Source organism: Podarcis melisellensis (genome assembly GCF_964234715.1).
Source record: "Podarcis melisellensis genome assembly, chromosome: 4".
NCBI lineage: Eukaryota > Metazoa > Chordata > Lepidosauria > Squamata > Lacertidae > Podarcis > Podarcis melisellensis.
The window spans coordinates 38,074,641-38,102,495 of NC_138531.1; the positions used below are offsets into that span (position 1 = coordinate 38,074,641).

At 39.3% G+C, this 27,855-nt stretch overlaps 2 protein-coding genes across 6 annotated transcripts in view; one reads left to right on the plus strand and one right to left on the minus strand.

The window, feature by feature from the left end:
• Positions 1-27,855, minus strand: part of ARHGAP6 (Rho GTPase activating protein 6) — a 184,243-nt gene that overhangs the window by 59,854 nt on the left and 96,534 nt on the right. The window lies entirely within an intron of this gene.
• Positions 5,989-11,845, plus strand: AMELX (amelogenin X-linked). The gene is made up of 6 exons (XM_081907739.1): positions 5,989-6,136; positions 7,782-7,852; positions 9,238-9,276; positions 10,237-10,281; positions 10,600-11,022; positions 11,675-11,845. Exons 2-6 carry the CDS (start codon positions 7,790-7,792, stop codon positions 11,678-11,680), a joined length of 576 nt encoding a protein of 191 aa, XP_081763865.1. The 5' UTR covers positions 5,989-6,136; positions 7,782-7,789; the 3' UTR covers positions 11,681-11,845.

Genomic DNA, 27,855 nt, shown 5'->3' on the forward strand with positions numbered 1-27,855 from the left:
GTAGAATGCAATATAACCTTATTAGAAACAGGGGGAAACCTAGACTTGTTGTTTTGTGAAAATGCCTTATGCATCAAGCATAGACTGTTGCACTACATTACACGTGGGGCTATCTTAGAAGGCTGAAACCTTCAATTAGTATGGAATATGGCCGCTACTTAAGCACAAATTAAAGTGTTGTTTTTGACCTACAATGTCATGAACAGATTGAGTCTGGAGCATCTTAAAGACCTCCTACACCTAGATGAAGCGACCTCTATATTTAGATTCCTTGTTGCAGAGGTTGCAGTCCCTACCTCTGGAGATAAGGTGTATGTGCCATAAAAATTGGGCATTTTCTTTGGTGGCAGCCAAAAATTTGAACAGTCCAACTTCTTTCAACAGGCACCTATGTTAAGCTGTTAAATGCCAATTAAATACCTCCCTGTTTGCTTCTGGGAAGCATTTAGTTTCATTAGTTGCTGTATCCCTTTGCCCCTGCTATTTGCTTTGCTGTGATTTTACTTTTGATTAAAATAAGCAGAACTAGAGGAATTGTTACCCGGATGATTTGCAAAAGATAATCGTCAACTTAGGAAGCCAAATAGTTATGTTGTGTTTTATTCGTGCATGCATGCATGCATTTTAGGCACATGCATCTCAACTTCCTACCCTTTCTACCAAAGATAACCATCTTGAAGATGGTCAACATGATCAAAACTCATAACTGACACACTAAAAATAATTGCACAAATTAATTACAAGCAAGTTACTGTGTCAGCTGCCCAGCTATAGTGAGATGCCTTTAAATTTCTATTTAAATTACAGAAATTCTTTAAAAATGTGTTTATATTAATACAAACTAGCACATCATTTTGCTTTGCAAATTTGTGTGGTTTTCCTATTTATTAACCCTTTCCCTACATAGAATACTGCAACCTCTAAAGCCATAGTTTTGGCCTACATTTCCCACTTCTCCCATCAGGCCTCCCTTACCCTTTTCCAACAAAGCTGCTCCACTCCACACACACCATGAAAGGGTTTCTAACAGCTGTCATAGCTACAAGGAAACACTGTGTTCAACTGCATCTCTCTGAATACCAGATATCATGGACAAAACGCTACTTGTCTGAATTTACTAAGGCTATAAAATATGGAGAAGATTAATGCATTCGCCTTCACTTAAGCTTTGCAAAGATATTTGGATTGCCAGTGTGGAAAACTGAGTGCTGGATTAGATTAAGACAAGTGATTTACTCAAGACAACAAATCTGAGATTGGATCAGATCCTCCTTCAAATAAATGTTCCTGTCCAAAAATTACACCACTTGACCCAGTATTTCCTGCAATGCCACGGTATGTCACCCTCAGAAGTGCTCCTTTTTGTCCTACCCCCAAGTTCCCATTTGCCACAGGCGTAAAGAAAAGAAGAAAAATGCACATGTTTATCTCACACTTTCAGCGCTATAGTCTCTTCCTTTTAACCATTCAAGTCAAAACCCTATTTTTTCCTAGGTTCAGAACCGGTACTAAGAAGAGCTTTCCCCTTCAACCTTCTCCCACACAGGGACCCCAGTCCTAACGTCTCCGATATTCTTCCAGCTCTGCCTCCATGCTGGAGATCAAAGGTGCAAAATTTAAAATGGGAAGCTGCGGCTTTAAGGACTTAGTGAACAGGCTCCAATATCTACTGTGCCTTCACCAATCATCCTTCCTTCACTGCGCCATAGCACTGGTTATCTGCACATGGCTCATTGCTAAGCTATTAGCGCAGGCAGCACAACAAGAATCATCCTGTTAAGAGCAGCATTCTCTGCTCAGCCCAATTTATCTCCAAGTGGTATTTTTTAAGGCTTCCTGACCTGCCTGTCCTCCCTGCCTTCCCATGGTTGTTACTAGATCATTGAAGCAGTCCTCAGCTTGGTTCCCATCCTTTCTTCCCATCTCTTGCTGTGCCATATCCCTTCCTCGCCTTCCCCGCCCCCCGAGCTGAAGCACAGTGCTGATTTTCCTATCAGCAATAATCTTTCCTCTCTTGTTCTTCCTGGCTGATCCCAATTTTCTGTTTTCTTTCCTTTCCATTCCTGAAATCCACTACTCATTGCAAAACCCAACTCGAACCTCTTTTCTCCTCTCTTTCTGCCCTGGCTGTTGAATTTCTATCTTTTCTTTTGTGGGACCCCATTGTGTGTAAGGGTGTGTGGGTGTAGCTAGAAAGTTACACAAGTCTGGTCCATGCAACATTCTTGTAGTCTGGTGTAGGACTTGACTGCTTTTAAATCTTGGCTCACTTTCTTCCTGGGTAGCGGATAATAAAGAGGCAGCCTCTACAACCATAACACCAGATTCAACCAGTTTTGCAACCATGAGCTGATGAGAGAGAAACTGCTAATCTGATGGAAGTAGTAATCTTCAATTATTTTCATGAAGGTGTAAAAAAATATCTAGAAACAGACTGCATTGCGGCTGCAGTGGAACCAGGCCCTAGTAAAGCAAAGGACTTGCTTCTAAGAAGACAAAGATTGGACTGGCCTAAGCTTGGTACAGTAATTGTTCGTGATCTCTTGCTACTGTCCGCAGAGCACTGTTCTAAAAGTGCACCTGTATATATGTACAAACAGTCACACAACAAAGAAGATAGCAAGCTGCCAATTAATCTGACATACACATGCCTGGGTTCTGTACTGGTGGTGACTGACCAGGGATGAGTGGTGAATGAAGATCAATGAAGATGTCAACCCAGTGTGTGGCAGCTGTGAAAAAGGCAAATTCCTTGCTAGGGATCATTAGGAAAGGAATTGAAAATAAAAATGCCGCAATCACCATGCCGTTATAGAAATACTGTGTACCATTCTGGTTGCCAAACCTCAGAAAGGATACTGCAAAGTTGGAAAAGATGCAGAAAAAAGGATTAGGATTCTAGACTGCAAAAAAGAAATGGCTTTCAAAGCACATCAGTTTGTAGCTACAATAACCAAAGCAGCAACCGTTGAACTAATGTCAATTTGGCTTAAACGCCTTTTCTTCCTGGTAACCCATTCAAATTCATGAGCTTCTTTTTTTTTTTTTTAATAAATAAAGTTTTATTGAGATGTAGGCTAGGGCTGGGCAATGTATTGATACATTGTCCAAAATCAGTTTGAAGTCCACACCGTGGTAATGATTTCATAATATTCAGCATGGTGATATATCGCAAATCACAATGTGTGTGCGCGCGCACGCTATATGTCTTCTATGTCTTCAAAATATAATAAATACTTACTGGGCAGTTGAAACTTAGGGAGAAAAGACTCCAAGCAGCTGTTCCTCATCAGAAAAAGACAGCTGTAAGGGCTCCTGGAAACTGTTACCCTTACATATTGTTTTTAAATATGCCTTCCTATTTTTAGGAATCAGTGGCTTGGATCCCAACTTTTAGTTCTACTCACAGGGGGAAGGGGGGAACCTTCCACAAGCAAAACTCACCTTTCATGAACCAAAGCTCCTTCTGTTCACAAAGTGAAAAGTTAGGCTGAAAGCCAATGAAACAATAGTTTGCTCCCGGAGATGAAAGCTGGTGCCAATGTGAACACTAACTACATTGACCCAGAATTCTGCATGGACAGCACCAACTTACTTTCTGCTCCATCCTGGGATTTGGTGCAAAGTTTCTAGACAGCCTTGCAGTTAAATTTACCCTATATTGCTATTGCTAAGCTTTTCTGGAAGACATCACAACAGCTCAGTTATAGTACTTTTGATATTAACTGTTGCAAATCATTTCATAATAATTTCACAATAATGGATGCTTTAGTTGAGATTCCTGCATTGCAGGGGGTTGTACTAGATGGGTCCTTTCCAATTCGGCAGTTATATGATTCTATTATTCATTATCTTGAGGAAACAAATGGGTTCCCACTAAATATTTGTATCTTCTGGGGTGACTTACTATGAATACACAAGATTTATTTCTTTTCTTTTCTTTTTTTCTCTCTCTTCTATTAATACAAGAGGATTTTTTTGCTGATTGGACAGACAATTTTCACTCTGTTTTTAACATAGCTATTCATCTTCTGCCGTAAATGCTATTCACACACATCATTCTCGCTTAGTCAAGGAAGTTTTCCCGACATCTAATTACCAAATTCTTTTAACTCCTTGAAATTATAAGCTAAACAGATAATTTGGCTAGAGTTGCTAGCTTTACTGGTACTTGTTTTAAAGGGGGGTGGGGGCTAAACATTGGCATATAGCTTTCGTTATTTCTGTGAAAAGGAAACAAAAATGTATAGCTCTACCATTTATTGTAAACAAGTAAACATATGGATGTTGGCAGCTCCCAAAAAAGCAACACAATCCCGCAATACGCAGTTCATGACCAGTTTTCTGATTCCGTGTGTGTGTGTGTGTGTGCGCGCGCGCGCGCGCAAGGACTATAGATGAAATGTAAAGTTACAAAACGTTAGATATCTGTAATACAATGCATCTATTCTCCTCCCTTTCCTTAATAGTTTGTTTGTGTGTGTTATTTTAAACCAGGACACAAGTTTATTTGCAACAAACTGGAATATACCTATTACATTACAGTTGTACCTTGGTTGTCGAACGCCCTGGAATTCGGACGTTTTGGATCCTGGATTGGCTTCCTGCAGCCAATCAGAATCCACAATTTGGTTTTTGAACGTTTTGGAAGTTGAATGGGCTTCCAGAATGGATTCTGTTCGACTTCCAAGGTACAACTGTATGTGGAGTCAGCCCAGATCTTATGGGAACAGCTAAGCCCCAACTTTATCAAAATTAGGAAAGTGCCTTTATCATTACCAATTCTCACTAGATTCTGATATATGTGAAGGACTTGGCTTCTTTTTCCCACCTCAGAATCTTCAAAAACCCCAAACTGCATGGTTCTCCTGCACCGCAGGCTTTTGTATTCCATGAATTATTAGGAAAGCATAAGCCCCTTGACATGTTGCTACAATATTCAACCAAGAGAAGCAGAAATATGGGGAGAGAACAAAAAGTGTCCAGAATGAAGGAAATTGAAAGAAGACAATGGGAAATGGGAAGACTGGGGTTCAGAGAGCCCTGCAGAAGTGCAGAGAGAAAATAGCCACGGTGCACTATGAGTTGGAGAGATGAAAGAGGGAGCCACAGGGACATGGGAAAGATAAAATGGGCGAGTAATGGATGGCGTGGAGAAAGAACACTGCATGATATGGAGTCTAGAGAAGAAAAGGAGGGCTAAACAAACAGGGAGGTTAAAAAGCAAAACACTGTTCAAATGCTTTTCTATATGTTGGTGTTCCAACAGCGCAAGAGAGAAAAAGGAGGACAGTGGGGTATGACTGAGGGAGACCTTCTTCCAATACATCCCCAGCATGCTTCTAAATTCCTATTTCCGTGGCCCTCCATATGTTTTTGGCCTACAACTCCCATAATCCCTACCTAGCAGGACCAGTGGTCAGGGATGATGGGAATTGTAGTCTCAAAACATCTTGAGGGCCAAGGTTGAGGAAACCTGTAATTTAAACTGTTTTTACCTGATGCTGAAGTATGGGTAATAAATTGAGATAATAATAATACTAATAATAATACGTGAGGAAGTCTGTGCCTGCCCTGAAGCTGGTATAGTTAATCTCCCCCCATAAAAACTATTTGGAAGCGGGGTGGGACATGACATGACAACACTGGGAAAAGCCACCTCACCTGGTTTTTGTCCTGGCTGGCACAAGCAATGTCAGGGATTGGGTGTGTAGGTTCCTCTGCCTTGCATACACCATAACAGAACTCTGTCTATTTTAAAATGAACTGTATGGGAATTTGTACAAAAGGGTCAAATTATCACTGAAGTCAGGCAGAACTGCAGATTAGAAATTGAACCCAACACAAGAACCATAGAGAATTAGAAGTTGCAAAAGAATATGTTTTATCAAGCCATGCAAACATAATAAAAGACTGCACACTCTAATCATAATACTCAGTTCCGGGCGTGATTTGATGTCTGAAAACACATGATGCAGCAGGTTTTTTTATTGGTTTTTTTTTAAAAGCTAAATGTTCATTGGCTGTCAGAGGTGTGAAAACCGTTTAAATATGAGCTGAAGTTAAGTCAAGTCCTTAAACTACCAAGACTACTCGAGCAACACACACAGCAAGATTCAAGGAGTACTTCCAAGAGGTAAACTTATTCATTATGTCAACAGTTTATTTATCGTTTCTCTTTATCCACTGAGATTTTAAAGACACAGAATAGAAACTTCATTCATAATAATATGCATATTGCTTATGTGAAAGCTTTTTTGGGGTGCAATTTCTGCATTGTTCTCTTTGGGAACATTGTTCCCAAAAAAGGACGGGGTGGAGATTTAAGTGGGCAGAGTGGGCAAGTTCTAAATTTTCCCTTAGTGTCCTTACATTCAATATCTTCTGTGCATTATCTTATTTCCTGTAATGCCAGCATTCATCTTTAGAACTTAATTAAAAGTTGCTCTGCTACAGCCTTGCTCTCTGATTTTTTTATTCTTTCCATTAACCTGTTAACTGATTGTTTTTCTTTAATTAGCTATTGGGCTATTAAGCTATCAATTAACTGATGAATTAAATAATGTACAGAAGATGCCTTTTTGAGAGATTTGAATTGGTGGAAACTCTTAAGTAAGAAAGCAATTTAAGAAAGCAAGTAAGAAATCTGGTCAGCTAACACTTCTATTGTACGAAAAGATATCTTTCACTCACTTTCCACTGGGGAATATGAAATATTTATTCAATGTTAAGGCTTATTGGTGTATTATAGAAAAACACATTTGATAGATGCACTGCTTTTTTATTTAAATGGAGCCGTGTCAGCTTTATGTGCCTATAATGCAAAAAATGTCATTTTAGGTTCTTTTTTCACCAAATATGGGACAGAGGAGGACATATTTGCTTTTTCCATCTTCATTGCTTAAATGAACTATAAGTTTTAATCTACTAAAACTGTTAATTTATAACATCAAATAATTAAAACATCCATACTACTACATTATTTTCCCATTGTATTGTATAATTGAAAAAAATAGCTCTATCAAAGTACCCCTAAGGGTATGCAATAAATTATCAAATATCAAATTGTGGACCAGTTTGCATGTCTCATTAACCCATAGTTTAGTTTGCACTATGGTTTAAAGTGAACTACCAAAAATCTCTGATATGTTCTACTCCTTTCTAATCCTTCGCCATACTGAGAAGGAAAAGAACAGTTTTGCATTATGTGCAAACAAATCCTGGTTTCCTTGCTGTGATTTATTTGGAGGAAACAAACCATAAGTGCTGGTTAGCATACAGCCAGCATGGTTTGCTTCTTTCCTGGGGCAACAAAGGATTAGCAGAGAGAAAAAAGAATGGGGAACTTCTGAGCAATCTGTGCATGCTTCCTTGACATGCAAATAATCTCTATAATATTAATCCAAGGTCAAGATGGCCAAAGCTGCAGATTAATAACATGCTGTAAATTTTAGGATGTGGAAGACGATAGGTAAATTTATGCTCTTCACAGGAGGTTAAAATCCATGAAGACATTGTTGCCATTCAGCTGTATTAGTTTCAGTGGAGAGAACTGATGTGCCTACATTTTCCTCTCTGGTGTAAAATAGACTTTGACTGCATTCCTCCCAAAGCCATTAACATCCAACAGAGACAGTACAGCTCGCCTTACACTTTAAAAGTTGTTTTAACAAAGAGCAGATGAGACATAGCAACATTAATTATATATGGTTGTATACTTCGGCTTGACCTATAAATGGTGAGTGTGTGGAAACTTTTCTCTTGCATGTTGTATATTGCAGGACCTGCCATGAGGAAAATGGAGGGCTGGACTATTGTTATGTGCCTCTTAAGCACCACATTTGCTATTCCAGTAAGTGCTAATTGCTAATTTCAAGTAACTTAATTCTTCACTAATTGAAATCAGAGCTAAAAGACAGGTGAACATTCACAGCAGAGTTTCCCAAACTTGGGCCTCCAGCTGTTTTTGGACTATAATTCCCATCATCCCTAACCACTGCTCCTGCTTGTTAGGGATGATGGGAGTGGTAGTACAAAACCAGCTGGAGACCCAAGTTTGGGAAACTCTGATTTACCACATACCTATGAAGAAAATTAAGGCTTAACATATATTACCACAGGCTTCCTCAACCTTGGCCCTCCAGATGTTTTTTGCCTACAACTCCCATGATCCCTAGCTAGCAGGACCATTGGTCAGTGATGATGGGAATTGTAGTCTCAAAACATTTGGAGGGCCAAGGTTGAGGAAGCCTGTACTACCATAACCCATTGATGAGTTATCTCAAATTAAAACCAATGTTTTTTTTTTTACAATAGTAGTTGTTGTTGTTGTTAAAATGATTTGTATACTACCCTGTTACAAAACACCAAGGCAGTGTACACCAATGTAAAAATATTTAAAAGCACTACAGATAATATTATTATAACAAGGATAATGTAGTATACCAAGTACTGTAGTTACTCAGTACAGCTGCAACCTTAAAAAAATTGTTATGAGAAGGTCTGAAATGCAGTCATAAATGATGGCTGGTGGGGAAAGCAACATAGGTATACCAGCCCTAGCAAATACTGTATTCATTTTCTCTTCCTATATTCAAAAGTGCTTTATGGACACAACAGGAGGCAACAGCATATGCATGGAGAAGATTTTAGCAAATGTGTAAAGTATGTATGTATATATGTCAGGAAAGATATATACCCAAGACTTAACAGTTAGCAACAGGTGAAGATGAGAGGCTTTTTGCACTTCTACTGCATGAGAATCTTGCTCGGTAAAGGAAAACATGTATCATTTTATACTAGATGATTGAAGTTATCTAGATAGTGTGTTAAAACATGCCTTCAGGAAATAGCTCAGTCGTTAAAGACCTATTCACTTATTGTGAAGTAACAGTGCAAGTTTGCCAGTGTGGAAACAAACCGAAAAGGGGATTACAGGCAATTCTGGCCTCCTAATAAGTGTTTATGTCATTTATATGCTACTGCAAAAAACATGTATTTCTGCTTGTTCATAAATTTACATTTTCAAGTGTACATTTAAATCTTCTTAGATGTACACTTGGAAAAAAAGTAGTATGTCAACTGGCCTATGTCAAACTATGAACTATGCAAGTATCTCAACCTAACCCTTCATCCAAAGTCGTAGCTGAAACATTTACTGGGAAGAATTAATGAACTGAAGTTATCTCCAAATGCAAATGCAAATGTGTGATTTATTTTTTTAAAACTTTTCCACAGTTGCCACAACATCCTGGCTATATCAATTTCAGTTACGAGGTACAACCTTTTAAAAGTTTTTCATTCATGTTCTTTGTGTGTAAATTAAAAGCAAAGTAGATCACTTCAGGACTTGTATCACTAGATATGACAGCATGCACAAAACATATTCACTATTAATCAGCAGGGGGAAAGCGAATTTGTTTAGTAGTCTTTGTCAGGTGATGAGATTAAATACAAAATATGCTGCTTTCACTCTGCTAAATTAAAGTGACTAAACCTATACTGATATACTAGAAGAGAAATTAAATGTGATGGAAATGGAATTTGTAATGCAACTGTATTGTTCCTACAGACAAGTGCACCACTAATCGAAATGATCAATAAAACCAAATACTTAACGACATACAATCTAATTTTTACTTGCATTCAATGGGAAAACCCCCAAAGCAAGTAAGGCCCAGTCTTACTTGAAATGGAAATATGCAATCAAGTCAAAACGGAACCTAACATTTGGGATCAAAGGATAATACATCTGGGGATACTGATTTTACATAATTCATTGGATATTTAATGTGTGGTGTGATTTCATAGCACAGAAGTTTATTTATTTAAGAAAGACATAGGAAAGGTGGGGTTGGGGTGCCTGCACGAGAACTTCCGAATGAACAAAACATTATTATCATGGCCTGTTAACTTGGAACACTAAGTGAAGGATTCACCTAAGCAGCCATGTCAGTGGAAGCCCTGTACAAGGACTTCTGCTTGCACAATGGGGCTCCCTCCCTTTGCATGTTACTGCCCCCCATCACCAAAATTGGTTCTAGGGGCTAGGAAGACCCTCAGAACAAGGAACAGAAAGGGCCTGTTTGTTCTGACAAGCGGCAATGCTTGCCCAGATCAAACAACTGGAAGAGCACGAGATTGAATTCTATCCTTTCTCAACAATTTAAATGAAATAATCCTTGTGAAATGTTTGTTTGCTATTTAGAAATGTTTCTCTTTATTTGTATCTTCAAGGTGATGACACCTTTAAAGTGGTACCAGAAACTAATGGGACCCCAGGTATGGCATCTATAACATATGCAACCTATGAACTGATTTCTCAAGCCAAGATTTCAGAAGGTCAGGTGTGTCCAGATTATTTAAAACAGGCTTTACTGGAAGTGATACAGGAAAGCCAACATGGCAACAGCTGGCATGGCCAACAGTAAGAAAGTAGTAGTAAGTCCAGCAACACTGTTTGTCCCAATAGAGTGCTTCTAAAAATATTTTGTTGCACATAGATACCTTTAATCAGCTGTCACTTTGACCTTTTCACTTATTTTAAGTAATCAATATTATATAAATCTTCTAATAAATCTTTAATATTTGTTTCTGTAGTATCCACATTATGCCTTTGAGCCCATGGGAGGATGGATGCACCACCATGGCGGGCCAGTGATGCACCAAACTCATTATCCAATGCACCTCCATCAAATGCAGCCACAGCAGCAGCCGTTTCCACATCCAAACCCACAAATGCCGCAACCTGGTCATGGTCATAGCCCGTACGTGCCGATGACTGGGCAAAACACAATCATGCCACAGTATCAACCAAGTCATGTGGGACCAGTTCATCACCCGCATGGAGGAGAGCACCCAATGCACCAACTGCCACCAAGCAGTCCAAACCAGCCAATGCACCCTCAGCAACCAGGGAATCCAAACCAGCCGATGTACCCAATGCCTCCCATGCCTCCAATGATACCAGATACACCCCTTGAATCATGGCCACCAGCTGACAAGACCAAGCAAGAGGAAGTGGTAAGAAATCATTGCAATAGCATTACATTTCATAAATACATCAACCAAAAAGGTATCATTTTAAAAATATTTATGTTTATTTTGATGATCAGAATTTTAAAAAAAGAAGACGTGAGATGGTCCAGGAAAAGCCATATTGGCTGTTTCACATCTTTCAAATTAAGCTGACATGAAGCCATCTTTCAAATTAAGCTGACATGCAATAATCTCATATGAACCATTACAAATTACGAAAAACAAAAATATTATAGTAGTACTATTTGCCATATCAACTCAAATAGTCCTTCCCACTCCTAGGCAAATATCACTTAATACATATTTCAGATGAAAATGACTCACCTTCAAGCCACAACTCTGCCTATATCTTTGAAATTGCATGAAATTGAAGCTTGTTTCCAAGACTTTGCCTCTGTATAAACACGTAAACAAAAGCACAGTACTTTCCAACCATTCATGTCAGTTTGGAACTAAAAGCCCTATGCCTCTTAACTAAAAATCAAATAGATTGTTTTATTGTTAAAATAGTATTTATTTGGGTAGTAAAGTTGTTGTTGTTTTTTCATTGAATGAAACAAGCAATCTCAATAACCATGGTAATCTTTCTGTTCAGATACTGGTTTTAATTTTAGTTCTTTTCTCCCTTCTCTTTCAGGATTAAAGGGGCCAGGAAACCAGAATAATGAAGAGTATTTTAGGCACCTTCACTTGCTTTCAAAAACCCATCGTTTTACTGCAGTGATATTAATCCAAATTCTTAGAGAATACTGTAGCTAGAAAGCAAACAAACACAAAGTAGTAAATAATAAAACCTGTTTTAAATCAATACTAATAGAATTCTGACTTTTTCTTTTAATGGCTTGATTGACTGAAGTACTTTTTAAAGGAAATTAAAACAGCATCTCCTATCGAACAGCAAAAATATCACAGATCATTCATTTGCATGCCTTTATTTAAAATATGCACACACAAAGAACCAGTCCCATAGATGAGTCACACTGAGGCTCAAGCCTCCATGTGATAGTTCTTCTAAGCTTGCCTTCAGTTTCAAAAGATTAATTACAAGCTCCAAAATGAAGCACTAACACAATCTACCACTTCAAGAACTAAATAGTTACAATATGGACGTGCTGTATGCTGCGTGCCAAACAGAAAACATAGTTTTAACATGAATTAAAAAGTGCAACTAAAGAGACCCCTCAAACAAAAACAAAATCAAGGGGAAAAAACCTCAAGAGTCATGATACACAAACAACATTACCAAATCAAAATGGAGTCACATCGACACACACATATAAACGAACCACAACAAGAGAATGCCAAAATAATGCCAGAGAACAAAGTCTACGTGAAAATGTCTATTTACCAATGTTCACTTGAGATCAACTACAAATAGTGCTCAAAAAATATGAGGCAAAGTCAGTGGAGGTTGACCCATCAAGGAAAACCAGGGCGCTGTCCTATGAAGTCGAATGTCAAGCACATTTTTTAAAGTGTTTTCAAAATCTCAAAGTCACATTCTTTTGTATCCCACAGATACTCATATCTTTTCATTTGAATTTAGAACCTGGAGCTATTTCTACTAAGCACATGTTCTCTGGTCATCTGTTCTCTGCACCAGTCAGCCAAATCTAATGCCAAAAACTACTGCTGTGACCAGGAGGCCCCTAATCCACCACCAGACAGACAAAAACATGTGAAAACCTTTTATTATACTATTAATGTTGCAAACTCCTTATCCCCAGCAGTACAGCAGAACCCCCCACCTAATTTCATGATGATAACAGTTTTATGACATGCTGTTCATCCTAAAGTAGCATTCAAACAACACGAAAAACAATTCAAAACAACCCACAACCATAAAAATAAGGTGGGTCCTAAAAAATATACCTCAGGTGTCAAAAACCAGGTTAAGGAGGAACATCTTCAGCAATTCAGCCAATCAAGATACACTAATTAGCATACAGCCACAATACCACTTTAGTAGGTCTGCAGCCATGGTAGTCCATTAGCTTAGTAGAGCTATCAGAACCATACATATGCTCTTACATTGGCCGGAACTATTTCCTTGAAGGCCTACACCAGGTTTCCTCAAACTCGGCCCTCCAAATGTTTTTGGCATACAATTCCCATGATCCCTAGCTAGCAGGACCAGTGGTCAGGGATGATAGGAATTGTAGTCTCAAAACATCTGGAGGGCCGAGTTTAAGGAAGACTGGCCTACACCTTTTTCTTCTCAGTTAAACCAATTGGTAAGAGCCTTGTACAGTGGGTTAAGAACTTAGTTCATTCTGGAGGTCCGTTCTTAACCTGAAACTGTTCTTAACCTGAGGTATCACGTTAGCTAATGGGGCCTCCCGCTGCTGCAGCACCGCCGCCACGCAATTTCTTTTCTCATCCTGAAACAAAGTTCTTAACCCAAGGTAGTATTTCTGGTTAGCAGAGTCTGTAACCTGAAGTGCCTGTAACCTGAAGTGTCTGTAACCCGAGGTACCACTGTATTTGCACTTAAAAACAAACCAAACAGTCCACCAAATGATCTAGAAAACTAATTTAAAATTGTTCCTCTCTGCCATAGGCTCATTGTTTTCATATTGGGTATATTACTTTAGCAGACTTTAAATCAAAGTGGTAGGCAATTAGCCATGGCTTACAGCAAGAGACAAAACAATAGTCCAGTAACTATTTAAAGGCTAGCAAATTGTCATTAGCAATCCATGAAAGTTTAAGTATCTAATGAAATGTAGTCCAATAAAGCTTAGATCTTAATAAAGTTGTCTTTAAGATCCCAGTAGAGTTGTTCTTGTTTTGCTAAAACTGCACTGTGATCTATTTAACAGGGTTAAAAAAAACCTATGAAACACTTTGGCAAATTTAAAATGCTATTACAAAAGTAGGATGGTGGATGGGATGCTTTAGATGAGAACTCAAGTGTGCAGAGCCAACATGTAGTACAGGATAGTATATTGCACCCTGAATGCACACCCTACCCCCTGGGCAAGCCTATCCCAGCACACAATCATATATCTGATTTACTGAAGGTCTTCATGCAAAACCCAATGTCTGTAGGCCTGAATATACTGGTTGTGTCCCAGCTGGTTTGGCCCATGATTCCAAACAGGGCCTCGTGCAATTTAAAATAAGAAACAGGCAGCTGAAGATAATAAAAAGTCTATTGTTCTTTATTTGCAATATTTCATTTATATCCATTCTACCCTTCTTTCAAAGAGCTCAATGTGCCATTTATGGGTCTCGCTTTCTCCATGTTATCCTCACAGCAAAGCTATAAGGAGACAGGTTAGGTTGACAGACAGGTCTCAACTTGAGCTTCATGGCTGATTTTAACCCTGGTTTCCCGAGTTCTAGTCCACTTAATAACCCTCCACCCGAGTCCACATTCTGGAAAAAGATATAGAATTCTGCATGATACCTTTCAGACTTATCCATTGTGGCTACAATCCTGTACATACTTATCAGGGAGAAATCCTCGTGGAATACTGTACTTCTGTGTAATGTAACAGTTATCATGGCATGAACTTACATTACAAATTGTGGCAGTTTTTAACGGATGGAATGATACAATGTAAAGTGTTTGTTTGCTGAGGAGGATGGGGGCAGAACCAAAATAAGTGGGAGCCACGCAACCTTTCCCCCAGCAGAGAAGTCACTGTTAACAGCAGGGACCCCCCCCCCTTCTGAGCCAAAGAAAGACACTTTTGTCAGTTTAAGAAAGGTGCTAAATATTTGTACAATTGCAACGCTTAAGTGGCCACAGTATCTTTGCAAGTGAGAATATAGAGCAAACCGCAACAACTTGGCCAAACCACCAGGCTTCATTGTCCACACCTCTGTGATATGGCAGTTGAATGAGACTCTAATCCATAGGGATAGAAATAAACCTTTGTCTGCCTGCTTAAGAATCAATGGCTGGAAGCCTTCTCACTGCCTGTGCCCATGCAATAACAACCTGATAGCACCTCCCCTTTTCCGGCAAACAAAAAAATGAGTTGTTTTTTACCTGCTCTGAAGCTTCACTCAAGAAAAAGTGAGTTATCAAACATTTAAATATTGCAACTTATCACTCAACCTTTTATAAATTCATATCTAATATCATACTTTTGAAACTCACATCTCTGCTCTGTAGTTGCAGAATTTATGATTACTGTGCAATATTGCTTTAAAATAGTTAGTAAAGGGACCCCTGACCATTAGGTCCAGTCACGACCGATTCTGGGGTTGCGGTGCTCATCTTGCTTTATTGGCTGAGGGAGCCGGCGTACATGTGGACAGCATGACTAAGCTGCTTCTGGAGAACCAGAGCAGCGCACGGAAACGCCATTTACCTTCCTGCCGGAGTGGTACCTATTTATCTACTTGCACTCTGAAGTGCTTTCAAACTGCTAGGTTGACAGGAACAGGGACCGAACAGCAGGAGCTCACCCCATCGCGGGGATTCGAACTGCCAACCTTCTGATTGGCAAGTCCTAGGATCTGTGGTTTAGACCACAGTGCCACCCGCGTCCCTTAAAAATAGTTAATTAATCATTATTTATTTTTGTTAAATATTATTTTAAAAGTAGCTACATGTACACTGTTGTAAAGATTTTATTATGAGGACGGTTTATCACAGTCTGAGCCACGTAATATCGGAGAACGGGAAGGGGAGAATATGATTAATGAGGAAGCAGAAGTTGATGATAAGCCAGGAATCCTCCTTTTGCCAGTGGGGGGGAAAATCAGATTCTAATTCCGGAGTTTAAAATATGACAGTGTTCCCAGAATTTAATCTAGTCAACACCACATTTTAGTGGGAAGGAATTCCAAGGAAATACAGTGTTTTATTTTTTCTTAACGTTCCAGCCAACCTGACAATCTTTAACTAGATAGCCCCCGTTTTCTTTAACTACAGTCTCCAATCTTCTTGTGCCTGCAGCCCATGTTTAACACTTAATGCCACATTTTATATCTGTTTTTAATACATTATAATTAAGTAATACTTCAGGTATCCTGAAGGATGGAGACACAAGTTAGGGTCACAGTTCATTTGAACTTAAACAGACAAACCTAGCAACATAAAGCTTCACTGGGGGAAATAGATTGGGTGAAAAATATATAAGACCCAGAATTTATGTATGAGAAAATGAATAAAATGACTGTAGCATTATTTTAACTATTCAACCAGAAGAATAACCCCAGTCACAGTGACGGAACAAAGGTCAGCTAATTCGCACAGACCCATCCCTACGACTGCAAGGCCAAATCAGTGAATCACATTTTTTTTAAAGCCCTTCTGTCCAGCTCTCTACATACTCTGCTGAAAACTGATCAGCAATCATCATGCAGTCAAAAGTCCTTTGAAGTGAGAAATGCAACACAAGATGGATTTCATTGGAATGTGGAAAAGATCTAGGTCGTAATTAACTGGAGCTGGCCAATGTCTGATTAAGGGCCATCCTGGCAAACTCGAAGAGGTGAAGGAAATGAAGCAGTTGACAAAAAACACTTGACCAGCATCTAACCTTTCTAACAATGTACTGTATTTATATCTGAGAAGCTTTACAACTATTTAAAATAGACCAAACTGGAGCATGATACCCAGAGAGCTTCACTCCTTCACTGAAAACAAAGCATAGCGAAGTTTGAAACTTAAATATACTAACCGGGGGGGAGGGGCAGTCACAGGAAACCATGACACACTTCATTTCAGTATAGATATAGTTATTTGAAAGGGGCCTCCAAATATATACTTTGTCACATGCTCTGTCCAATGAATTTCCTCAAACTATCTACAGGAAACACATTGCATTAGAAAGCAATAAAGGAATGAATATTCAAAATAATTCTTTCATATGAATGTTTCATTCAACACAGTATCTTTCATTAGGCGAAGTATATTTCTGCTTTTCCTGAAGTATAATGGGGTAGTAGGGAAGCCAGGTACGTTTTACTACTTCCTTACAATTCTGAAGACGTACCAAGAACAGTCAGCAGAACTTTTTTGAGGGACAGGAACAAAACAAGAGCAACATAATCGAGTTAAACTTATAAATTACTTCACACATACACAAACACGACAAAAGAAGAACAGTCAATCCTATTGTTTCTGTGATTTTTCCCAGTTCGATCAATTAAAAACAAATATGCTACTAGTTAAAAACGAGAGGAGAGATGTGTCCCAAATCATATTGTGTAAGTTCATTTTTTTTATTTTAAAAAGCAAACTAAGAAATTAAGTGCTGGCCCTTGTGCAGAGGAAGGTTATCATTCCAGGCAACAGATTCTGGGAGCAGGCAGCAGCAACAAGGTGATGGTGTTTTGTATATCAAGCCAGCTGCCATATTTCCTTCCCCCAAGTGTAGAAGACCCTGTCCTGTCAGTGCTCAAGTATGATTTATCTGCCAGCCCTATTGGCTTCTGCATTTAAAATGGGAAATGAAACTATTCTTTCCTTCACCTAATGCAGCAAAATGTATTTGGCTGGTTCTGGTGTTCTGACATTTAGGGATCAGATGTAACACCAGTGGTAAAGTCTAGTTAAATTTTCTGTTCTACATGCAAGTCAGTTGGTATTAATAGTACAACAAACTACAAATGTCACAATATAGAAAATGGCTCCTTAAAAGATATAATAATAGTAACAATAATGCAAGCAATAATGGGGGGGTGTGCAAACCATTACTCTCCTCAACTAGAACTGTTTCAGTGGATGTGGCTTTTTCTATTTCCTCAAATTCACCACCATCCACTTTCCAGACATGCCAAACAAATGCCAAAATGTATCATATAAAAATGTAAAACAAACTTTTGCTTGAAAATTGTGTTATGATATGTCACAACCAAACCAAGATCAATTATTCGTTTTTCTGACATATCCACAGATGAAAACCATCTACCTTCACTCTAGTCAACAAATGATGGATCAACAGCTGTAATTGTCAGTTTGCTTCTGGCAAGTAAATCATTTGCTCTGGCAACAGCTTGTGATCATAAAAACTCCTACCCTTCATCCATGCCTGAAGAAATATGAGGATTGTTTTGTTCCACTGTTACAACATCCCTTCAAGTGATCCTGGGTGGATTTCCTTCCAAATGCAACCCTGTATGAAGACATAGCCACCACTGTTGGTGAAGGGAACAAGTGGAAGTAGCTGTCCAGGTTTTTTTACTCTACATTTTGCATGCAAACCAATTTCTCTGCTACTGAGCTGACTATTTCATCTAGAATAAGGTTACCAGATGTCCCCGTTTCCCAGGGACAGTCCCCAGATTTACAAATCAGTCCCCTGACTAAATCCTATCATTCCTACTAAAGTTGAAAAGTGTCCCCAGATTCATTGAAAAAAATCTGGTAACTTTAATCTAGAACAAACACTCCTGAAGTGCCTGATCACCTCATCTGTCTCCTGAGAAATCTCTATGTGGGACAAGAAGCTACAGTTAGAACTGGATATGGAACAACTAATTGGTTCAAAATTGGGAAAGGAGTATGACAAGGCTGTATATTGTCTCCCTGGTTATTTAACTTATATGCAGAATTCATCATGCAAAAGGCTGGGCTGGATGAATCCCTAGCCAGAATTAAGATTGCCGGAAGAAATATCAACAACCTCAGATATGCAGATGACACAACCTTGATGGCAGAAAGTGAGGAAGAATTAAAGAACATTTTATTGAGGGTGAAAGAGGAGAGCGCAAAATATGGTCTGAAATTCAACATCAAAAAAACGAAGATCATGGCCACTGGTCCCATCACCTCCTGGCAAATAGAAGGGGAAGAAATGGAGGTAGTGAGAGATTTTACTTTCTTGGGCTCCAGGTCGTGGCAGCAACCATGAAATTAAAAGACGCCTGCTCCTTGGGAGGAAGGCGATAGCAAACCTAGACAGCGTCTTAAAAAGCAGATACATCACCTTGCCAACAAAGGTCCATATAGTAAAAGCTATGGTTTTCCCAGTAGTGATGTATGGAAATGAATGCTGGACCATAAAGAAGGCTGATCGCCGAAGAATTGATGCTTTTGAATTATGGTGCTGGAGGAGACCCTTGAGAGTCCCATGGACTGCAAGAAGATCAAACCTCTCCATTCTGAAGGAAATCAGCCCTGAGTGCTCACTGGAAGGACAGATCCTGAAGCTGAGGCTCCAATACTTTGGCCACCTCATGAGAAGAAAAGACTCCCTGGAAAAGACCCTGATGCTGGGAAAGATGGAGGGCACAAGGAGAAGGGGACGACAGAGGACAAGATGGTTGGTTAGTGTTCTTGAAGCTACCAGCATGAGTTTGACCAAACTGCGGGAGGCAGTGGAAGACAGAAGTGCCTGGCGTGCTCTGGACCATGGGGTCACAAAGAGTCGGACACGACTAAACAACAACAACAACAACAAAACACTCCTGACACACAAAGAGAACCCAGTTCTGCCAGTACTAGGCAATTCCAATAGACTGCAACCAAGAAAATATTGGGTGTCCTAGAGAAATACAGCTACTGAGTCCTTTAAAAAAGAAAAACAAGACATGTAGATCCTGCAAAATCACATCCCATGCAATGCAAACAATGCTGATTGCTGCCTATTTGAAAATTTTTAATATGGCACAATATGTTATTGCATTCTCAAAATTGTTTACTGTATTGGCGAGATCATAAAATTGGCGGGGGTGGGAGAGAGAGAAAAAGAACAACAGAAACTGGTTCCAAACACATTTTCAGATGTTCTTTTTCGTAAGGAAAATCTGTAAAAACAATACAGAAAATATACATTCTCAAAGAACACAAAGCAACATACTTTAATGAGAAACACAAAAAATAATAAACAATGTCAGACAAATTCTGCAGTCATTCAGCTACAATGAATAACATGTAAACATTCTACATTAAAACAATATGAGACCTTAGGGCAGACAGTACAACAAAGCTATAATAATGGTAAGTATTATTAGCCAATATTTATTTTTAATATAAATGGAGGAAGGGGAACACACAAAACGTAAGCCAAGACAAATGTGTGTGTGTTTAAGAAAGAAGAGATTGAGTTTCTCTTTTCTGTGCATCAACAAAGCAGGCTTTCCACAGGTTCTGCTTTCCATTTATAAATTCGTATATACAGCTGGTCATGAGATGTGCTTCACAACTGTAGATGACTCAACTGAAACTGGCAGGAATAGAAGTACAGACATTAACAGTTTCCTTTTTTAAAAAAAAGAGGACTTCCTTTGCAGAGATAAAAGTACCACAGCACTTGAAATGCCCCTTTTAAAGAAATCAGCATTTTCAACACTTAACAAAATCCGAGCAAAGCAGCAGCCCCAAACCAAACTGCTGCCTCCCTCAAAGCAGTGAAAAGTTATATTAGCAAATGTACACTTTATGGTTTTAAAAAAGGCAAATAAAACCATCTTAAAAGGCAATATCATTTGGAAAAGCAAAACACATCAATTTGGCTCATTTAGGTGACACTATTTTTTCCCAATTCCCAGTGTCAAAATCCACAATTAAGTCACTCTTTTCTGAAATCATAAACTTGATGAACACTTTGGTAGGTCAACCAAGAGTTCAGGAGTAACTTAAGTCTGAACACTATCTTGCAATATTTTGGTGGGTATGTTTTTGAATACCTTCTGTTTCTGCTCTTTTCCCATCTTTTTCTGGGAGCATCCAAGGACCACAAACACCATGAAGTGGGGATGGGAGAATGCCTGCACTGCTACCTATACATTGGTTCTTATCCTGCCTGGATTCAGCAACATGTCACAAAGTAAATTTAATCATAGAATTGTAGAGTTGGACGGGATCCTGAGGGTCATCTAGCCCAACCTCCTGCATTGGAGGAATCCCAACTCAAGCATCCATGACAGGTGGTCATCCAACCTCTGCTTAAAAACATCCAAGGAAGGAGAGTCCACAAGGTCCGGAGGAAGTCTGTTTCACTGTCGAACAGTTCCTACTGTCAGAAAGTTCTTCCTAATGTTTAGTCAGGATCTCCTTTCTTGAAGCCATTAGTTTGGGTCCTACCCTCCAGAGCAGGAGAAAACAAGCTTGCTCCATAGACAGCTCAGCTGGTAGAGCATGAGACTCTTATTCTCAGGGTCATGGGTTAGAGCCCCATGCACTGCAGGAGGCTGGACCCTTGGGAGTTCCTTCCAACTCTACAATTCTATGATTTTATTATCTTCCATGTGACAACCCTTTAGATATTTGAAGATGGCTATCATATATCCTCTTGGTCGCCTCTTTCCCAAGATAAACATACCCAACACCCTCAACCATTCCTCATAAGGCTTGGTTTCCATGCCCCTGATCATCTTGGTCACCCTCCTCTGCAGACATTCCAGCTTATTAATATCCTTCTTAAATTGTGGTGCCCAGAACTAGGCACAGTACTCCAGGTGTGGTCTGATCAAGGCCGACTAAAGTGCAACTATTACTCCCCTTGATCAGGATGCTATATTTCTGTTGATGCAGCCTAGAATAGCATTAGCCCTTTGCGCCTGCATCACACTGTTGATGCATGTTAAACTTGTGGTCTACTAAGGCCCCTAGATCCTTTTCACGTATACTATTGCCAATCCATATGTCCTCCACCTTCTATTTGTGCAGCTGGTTATTCTTGCCTAAATGTAGTACCTGACACTTGTCCCTTCTGAAATTTATTTTGTTAGTTTAGGCCCTGTTCTCTAACCTGAATTCCGATTCTGTCTTCTGCGGCATTAGCTACCCCTTCCAGTTTGGTGTCATCTGCAAATTGATGAGTATCCCCTCAATTCCTTCATCCAAGTTGTTTACCAAGACATTGAACAACAATGGTTCTAAGAACAGAACCTGCAGCACCCCACTTGTCACTTAAGTCCAGGCACTTTTAGTGAGCGTTCTTCAGGTTCAGTCAAGTCAACCAGCTACAAATACACCCAACAGTTACCTTATCCAGTGAGTTAAGGTAACAAGATAAGTAACCCTAACAAGTTAGCATTGAAGACAGCTCTTGAAATTATACCTTTACTATCCAACCAGACAGATGAGAATTTAATTCACCGCTGAATACCAAAACAGTCTCTTAAGTATTTTACAAAAATAGCAAATATACTGGTATGTATATTGATAGATATATGTTGTGTGCACAGAGATGAAAACTAAAAACAACAACAACCTGCAATCCAAAGGTGACGACAGTCCTATAGGCTGCCTTACCTATCTATATCCCATTCCCCCTGCTCAATATCTCAGCTGAAGCATTTCTCAGTCACTCACTCAATGGCAGCATCCTCCTCACACATTTTATATGTAAATTTTTTTCAAAGAAACAACAATGTAAAACAATGAAATACAAAATTCAGAAATGGCCATTCACAGTTTCAATCCGGACCTGGCATTAATTAATTAAAATTTATATGCCACCCTTCATCATAAGATCTCAAAGCGGTTCCCAGAATAAAAAATTGGCAGGTTCTAATAGAATCTGAACACATGAAGCACAGGACATGTTTGCTGATCACCACTCAATACCAAGCTGACCCAGAGATGGTTCCTTCTTATGGACCTTTTTGCAGTGCCTCACATGGAACGAGCAAAACAAAGTGAGCCCCTTCATCACCAGGTGAGAATATTAGGGATGCCTATGAACTAGCATCTTTGAGTGATAAAATTTCAGGAGCTCTTCAGAAGACTCAACATCTTCTCATGTTACAGTCCATGTAGCTGACTCTTCTAATGGTAAACCAGTTTGTAACTACATTTCAAAACCACAGATGAATTTCCTCTAAAACTGTACTGTCTTGGTTGACAAAAATATCAGTTACACAAGAGTATGCAGAATTTTTCTCATGTTTTTCTTAGCTACTTCTGCTGTAATTTTTGCAAATACCAAAAAGTGCAATACAGAAAACGAGGACACCATGGAACACTATGAAAGACCACTGAGTCACACGCTGAATCACAAATCCATAGCTATCACTCAGCCTACAACTTTCTCTATTAAACAGAAGCCTTGAATTAAAGCCCAGTGAAGAAAATATTATAGGATTTATTCCTTTGTCCTCTTGTGAAATTATCACAAACTAAACAATGCATTTTCCTGCCAATGCATATTCTCATTTGGGGGCTGAGTGAGGCTGGGGAGTGGATGGTGAAGAAAAGTTTTTTTGAGCCAGTCTTGGTGATTACTAATGCTTTAAAGGCTAAAACAGGAAATAATAATAATAACTGAATAATAACTGAAGCCACTTTACGAAGCTTTTTAAAATAAATAAATAAATAAATCTCTATTTAGTACATAAAAGTGCACATCATATCAAATGCATTTCATTGCATAGCACCTTCCATTTTCAAGCACAGCCATTTTCATTAAAGAGTGTGTGTGTGTGTGTGTGTGTGTGTGTGTTAAAGAGTATTTAATTTCTGCTTCACATAAAGACACACATGTGCCAAGATACTATTTTACGTTTATATGTACTAAATGCATCCATTTACAATACTTCTACGAATTATTTAAAAACAAAAACAAAAAACTGGGACTACAAAAACAGTTGCATCTGCACAAATAGACACACACACACACACACGTATGCCCTTGCATTACTATTCCTCAAATCCCAAAGCACACATGCAATGCTATTTTCATGAATTGTAAAGAGGCAAGGAGTTGGAGAAAGTGCAGAAAAGGGCAACCGAATTGGTCAGGGGGATAGAGCAACTCCCCGATAGGGAAAAGTTGCAGCATTTGGGACTTTTTAGTTTACAAAAAAAGCAAGTAAGCAGTAACATGATAGAAGTTTTATATACTGTATTTTTTGCTCTATAAGACTCACTTTTTCCCTCCTAAAAAGTAAGGGGAAATGTGTGTGTGTCTTATGGAGCAAATGCAGGCTGCGCAGCTATCCCAGAAACCAGAACAGCAAGAGGGATTGCTGCTTGTGATCCCTCTTGTTGTTCTGGCACCTGAGATTCAGAATATTTTTTTCTTGTTTTACTCCTCCAAAAACTAGGTGCGTCTTATGGTCTGTTGTGTCCTATAGAGCGAAAAATACGGTAATTATACACAGTGTTTTAAAAAATGTTTAGGGGTACTCACATTTTCCTACTCATATTGAAATACTGCCCCTCAATGAGGCCAAACTTAAGACTCACATAATGTTTAGGGGTATGTGTCCCCCTGCGTACCCCCAGAAAATAAACACTGATTATACATGGCATGGAAAAAGTTGGATAGAGGACAGTTTTCTCTCCCTTTCTAATAATGCTAGAACTCATGGACATTCCATGAAGCTGAATGTTGGAAGATTAAGGACAGGTAAAAAGTACTTAATGCAGAACACAGTTAAAATATAGAACTCAAAACCAGCAGGAGGCTGTGGTGGCAACCAACCTGAATGGCTTTGAAAGACTGGACAAATAACATGGAGGACAAAGGCTATCAATGGCTGTCAGCCTCTAAATACAAGTTGCTGGTAGGTTGTGTTGTGTTCTTGTCTACCTTGCAGGCTTCCCACAGACATCTGGTCAGCCCCTGTAATGCTAGACTGGATAGATCATTAACCTGATCCAACACGCTTGTCTTATGAACTAGTTTTATCTATAAAAAGGTACACATTTTGAGGGGAAATGCAGATGCTTCAGCAAAACCACAAACCAGAGTTGTTAAAAATACAGGATCACATTAGGAAAACCACACTACCACAAGTGCTGGAGTTTTACAACTCAATGAAAGCTTAAAATAATAATTTCCCATTCATTTGCAGTTACCACTAATTAACTAGAACCGTAAAGTACCCAAAAACCTTGACTGATCACACAACCACTAATGATTCTAGAATGAGTAAATGAAACAGAAATATTGTGTCTGAATGCGTGTGTTTTTTAAAGGCTACAACTGATTTCTCTCTCTCTCAATTGTGGAAAACTAAATTATGTCTTGAAAATGAAGGAGTGAGAATTATAGCTTATGTCAGGGATGGAAAACTGCTAACTGGCATGCCAGGTCCAATACCCAAGTACTTTTAAAGTATTTTTCTACTCCCCCCCACCCAAAAAAAAAAATCCACTGATTTTATCTGCAAGGGCATCTGCAACAGTGAAAATATTAATAAAAAAATAACTACATGTTAGTAGCATTGGGGATGTTTTGGCATAGCCATGGCAGCATAGTTAGAAGTATTTCTCTAATTCCTCAGGAAACAGGAAGAAACATTCATTTCTATTTCCTGAAATCTTGTATACAGTGGTACCTCAGGTTACAGATGCTTCAGGTTACAGACTCCGCTAACCCAGAAAAAGTACATCAGATTAAGAACTTTGCTTCAGGATGAGAAGAGAAATCGTGCTCCGGTGGCATGGCAGCAGCAGGAGGTCCCATTAGCTAAGGTGGTGCTTCAGGTTAAGAACAGTTTCAGGTTAAGAATGGACCTCTGGAACGAATTAAGTACTTAATCCGAGGTACCACTGTACTCTTATAACACTGCCCACTTCTTTTTATTTTACATAAAAAGCATTCCTGCCCACACAAGAAAAAGGAGGGCTGTACAGACATGGTTGCTCTCTCTCTTTATCTGACTGGCAAACCTTAGGAACTGAGGTAAAGACAGGATACTCTTGAACACCACCCACAATCTTCACAGCAGTATGAGATTCTAGGTAGTTCCAGGCTCTTACCCAGGGTCTGTGTTTCCTTCTGGACAATGAGACACAGTATGCATATTTACTTATTGACACATATATACAACTTGAGCCAATAACGTTGGGGCTCCCAGCATCACACTTCAAAAGGGTTCTGCTTCTCCCATTGTAGTAGTCTCTGATTTAAACTGTCAGCCCATATTGTGTTCAGCCCCCCCTCCAGCCTGCTGCGTTTAACAGAGTGACACCTTTTCCCCTCAATCATGCCACAGCCAGCCAAAATCCTCAAACTTCCTCCTAACAAAAACTCTGGCTTCTGAATAACGATCTCAGACCTCAAGGTCGGGCTCCACCCATCTGCCAGCTGACAAGAGTCTCTGATTCACTGATAGCCCATCTCCCTGTCTTTGTTCTCTGTTAATTGTATCTCAGGCAATCGTCTTACACGGAAATCTGAGTCTAGCTATTAGAAGCCTGACTTTCAGTTTAACTCACCAAGCATTGATTAAATTATAACACTGACTAAATCCAGGAATTATGGGTGCCTTGCAGCCACAAACTCTAGCAACCAAACTCGTAACAATATTATAAGCATAGATGCACTTGTTCCTAACTCTATGCAAGTTTTCAGGAGGAGTATGCTTGCAAAACTTGAGAAAGTCAACAGAGGTGTTCTTTAGGCACAGAAAGCCCCCTTGCCTCAGAAAAGTATGAAGAGTGGGCCATTAATTCTCTCCCCATTCCCTACCACCTTGGTGTTTCAAATTTAAAGGAAGGAAAGAGGGACTTGAATGAAAATGTATGAGCAATGCAGTGTGTTCTGGCTGTGTATTAGTATGAGCAGGAGAGGGATGGCCACATAATGTTAAGTTAAGCCCTCTCCTCTTTCGTCTTGTCCACAGTCACAGCTGATGTGCGGCATCTAAACAGTTGGCGAAGAGTGGGATGTGTGGGGAGAGAGTTAGTCACTCTAGGTTTCTGTCCATGTTCTGAGAAACTCCTGAAAGATTAGTAAAAGAGACAAGTTTCTCTGAAAAACACCACCACGTACTAATATTTACTTGCCATGTACAGCAGAGAGAGACGCTGGAATTTCCACACCTTGCCCAGCAGACCCTTTTGAGCATCTTGTCAACATCCTCATCCAAGTGACATCATTAAATGGTGTTCCAGAAGCATTCACAGGCACTATAATCAAGACTGAATGTAAGATGGTCATAATCTGTTTTTATCTCGGTGATCTTGCCCCCATATGACTTCTTCTAACTGGCCACCTGGCACCAGATTGTTACAACACTAGCTGCATGAGCCCTGAAGAACATAGAATCATAAACTGAGGATCTGGAAGGGACTCTGAAGGCCATCTGGTCCAACCCCCTACAATTCAGAAATCTGATTGCCTAGGTTTTTTTTTTTTTTTTAAATTAAGTGTCTAAGCAGCTGCTGGCTTGGTAAGAGTGGTAAACCAACTCCACTGTAAACCAATCCATAATTTGGAAGCCTATGTCAAAATGATGAAAAGCTTGATAAACCTTATAAAGCAATGTTCTCTGGGTTGACAGAAACCCCATTACGTTGCAGAACTGCAGTAAGTGAAGGATTTAAAATGACATTGTTATCTGACAGGTCATTTTATATAGGTGACGTTTTCCTCACCAACAGCTGGCCTAGCAGAAGTGTGTAGCACACAGCTTAACATCGGTAAATCTTTAAAGCAAAGAGGAAAATTGATCTATCAAAGTGCTCCATTTTCCATGGTAAGTTTAGATATAACATCAAATCTATCAAGGCAAACACACACACACACACACAAAATATATTTTATTGCTTAATTGTTAAAATACACACATCTAAGGAGCCACCATATTACTCAACAATGTTTATCCACCTTTAATGAATCTGTGAATAGGCCTAGTTACAGCAACCCACAACTGCAAAAATGGGAGTAGTGGATTTCTATGTTTCTCCAATGGTTGTTCCATTAAGCAAGAAATGGGGGTGGAGGAGAAGGCACTTTAGATTAAGAGAAATTTAGTGAACAAAGGATTGTTATACAGTGTGTGCATGACAGTTGTGGAACCTTTTGTCTGCAAGAATCCTTTGAAGATAACCATTTTGTTTCATGATACCTGCAACTGATTGCCTACTAAAAACGCCAACAGCTATGTCCTACACACAGCTGCAGCACTTTTAACAATAAAGTGATGCAACTTGTTCCGTTATAAATTCCTTTG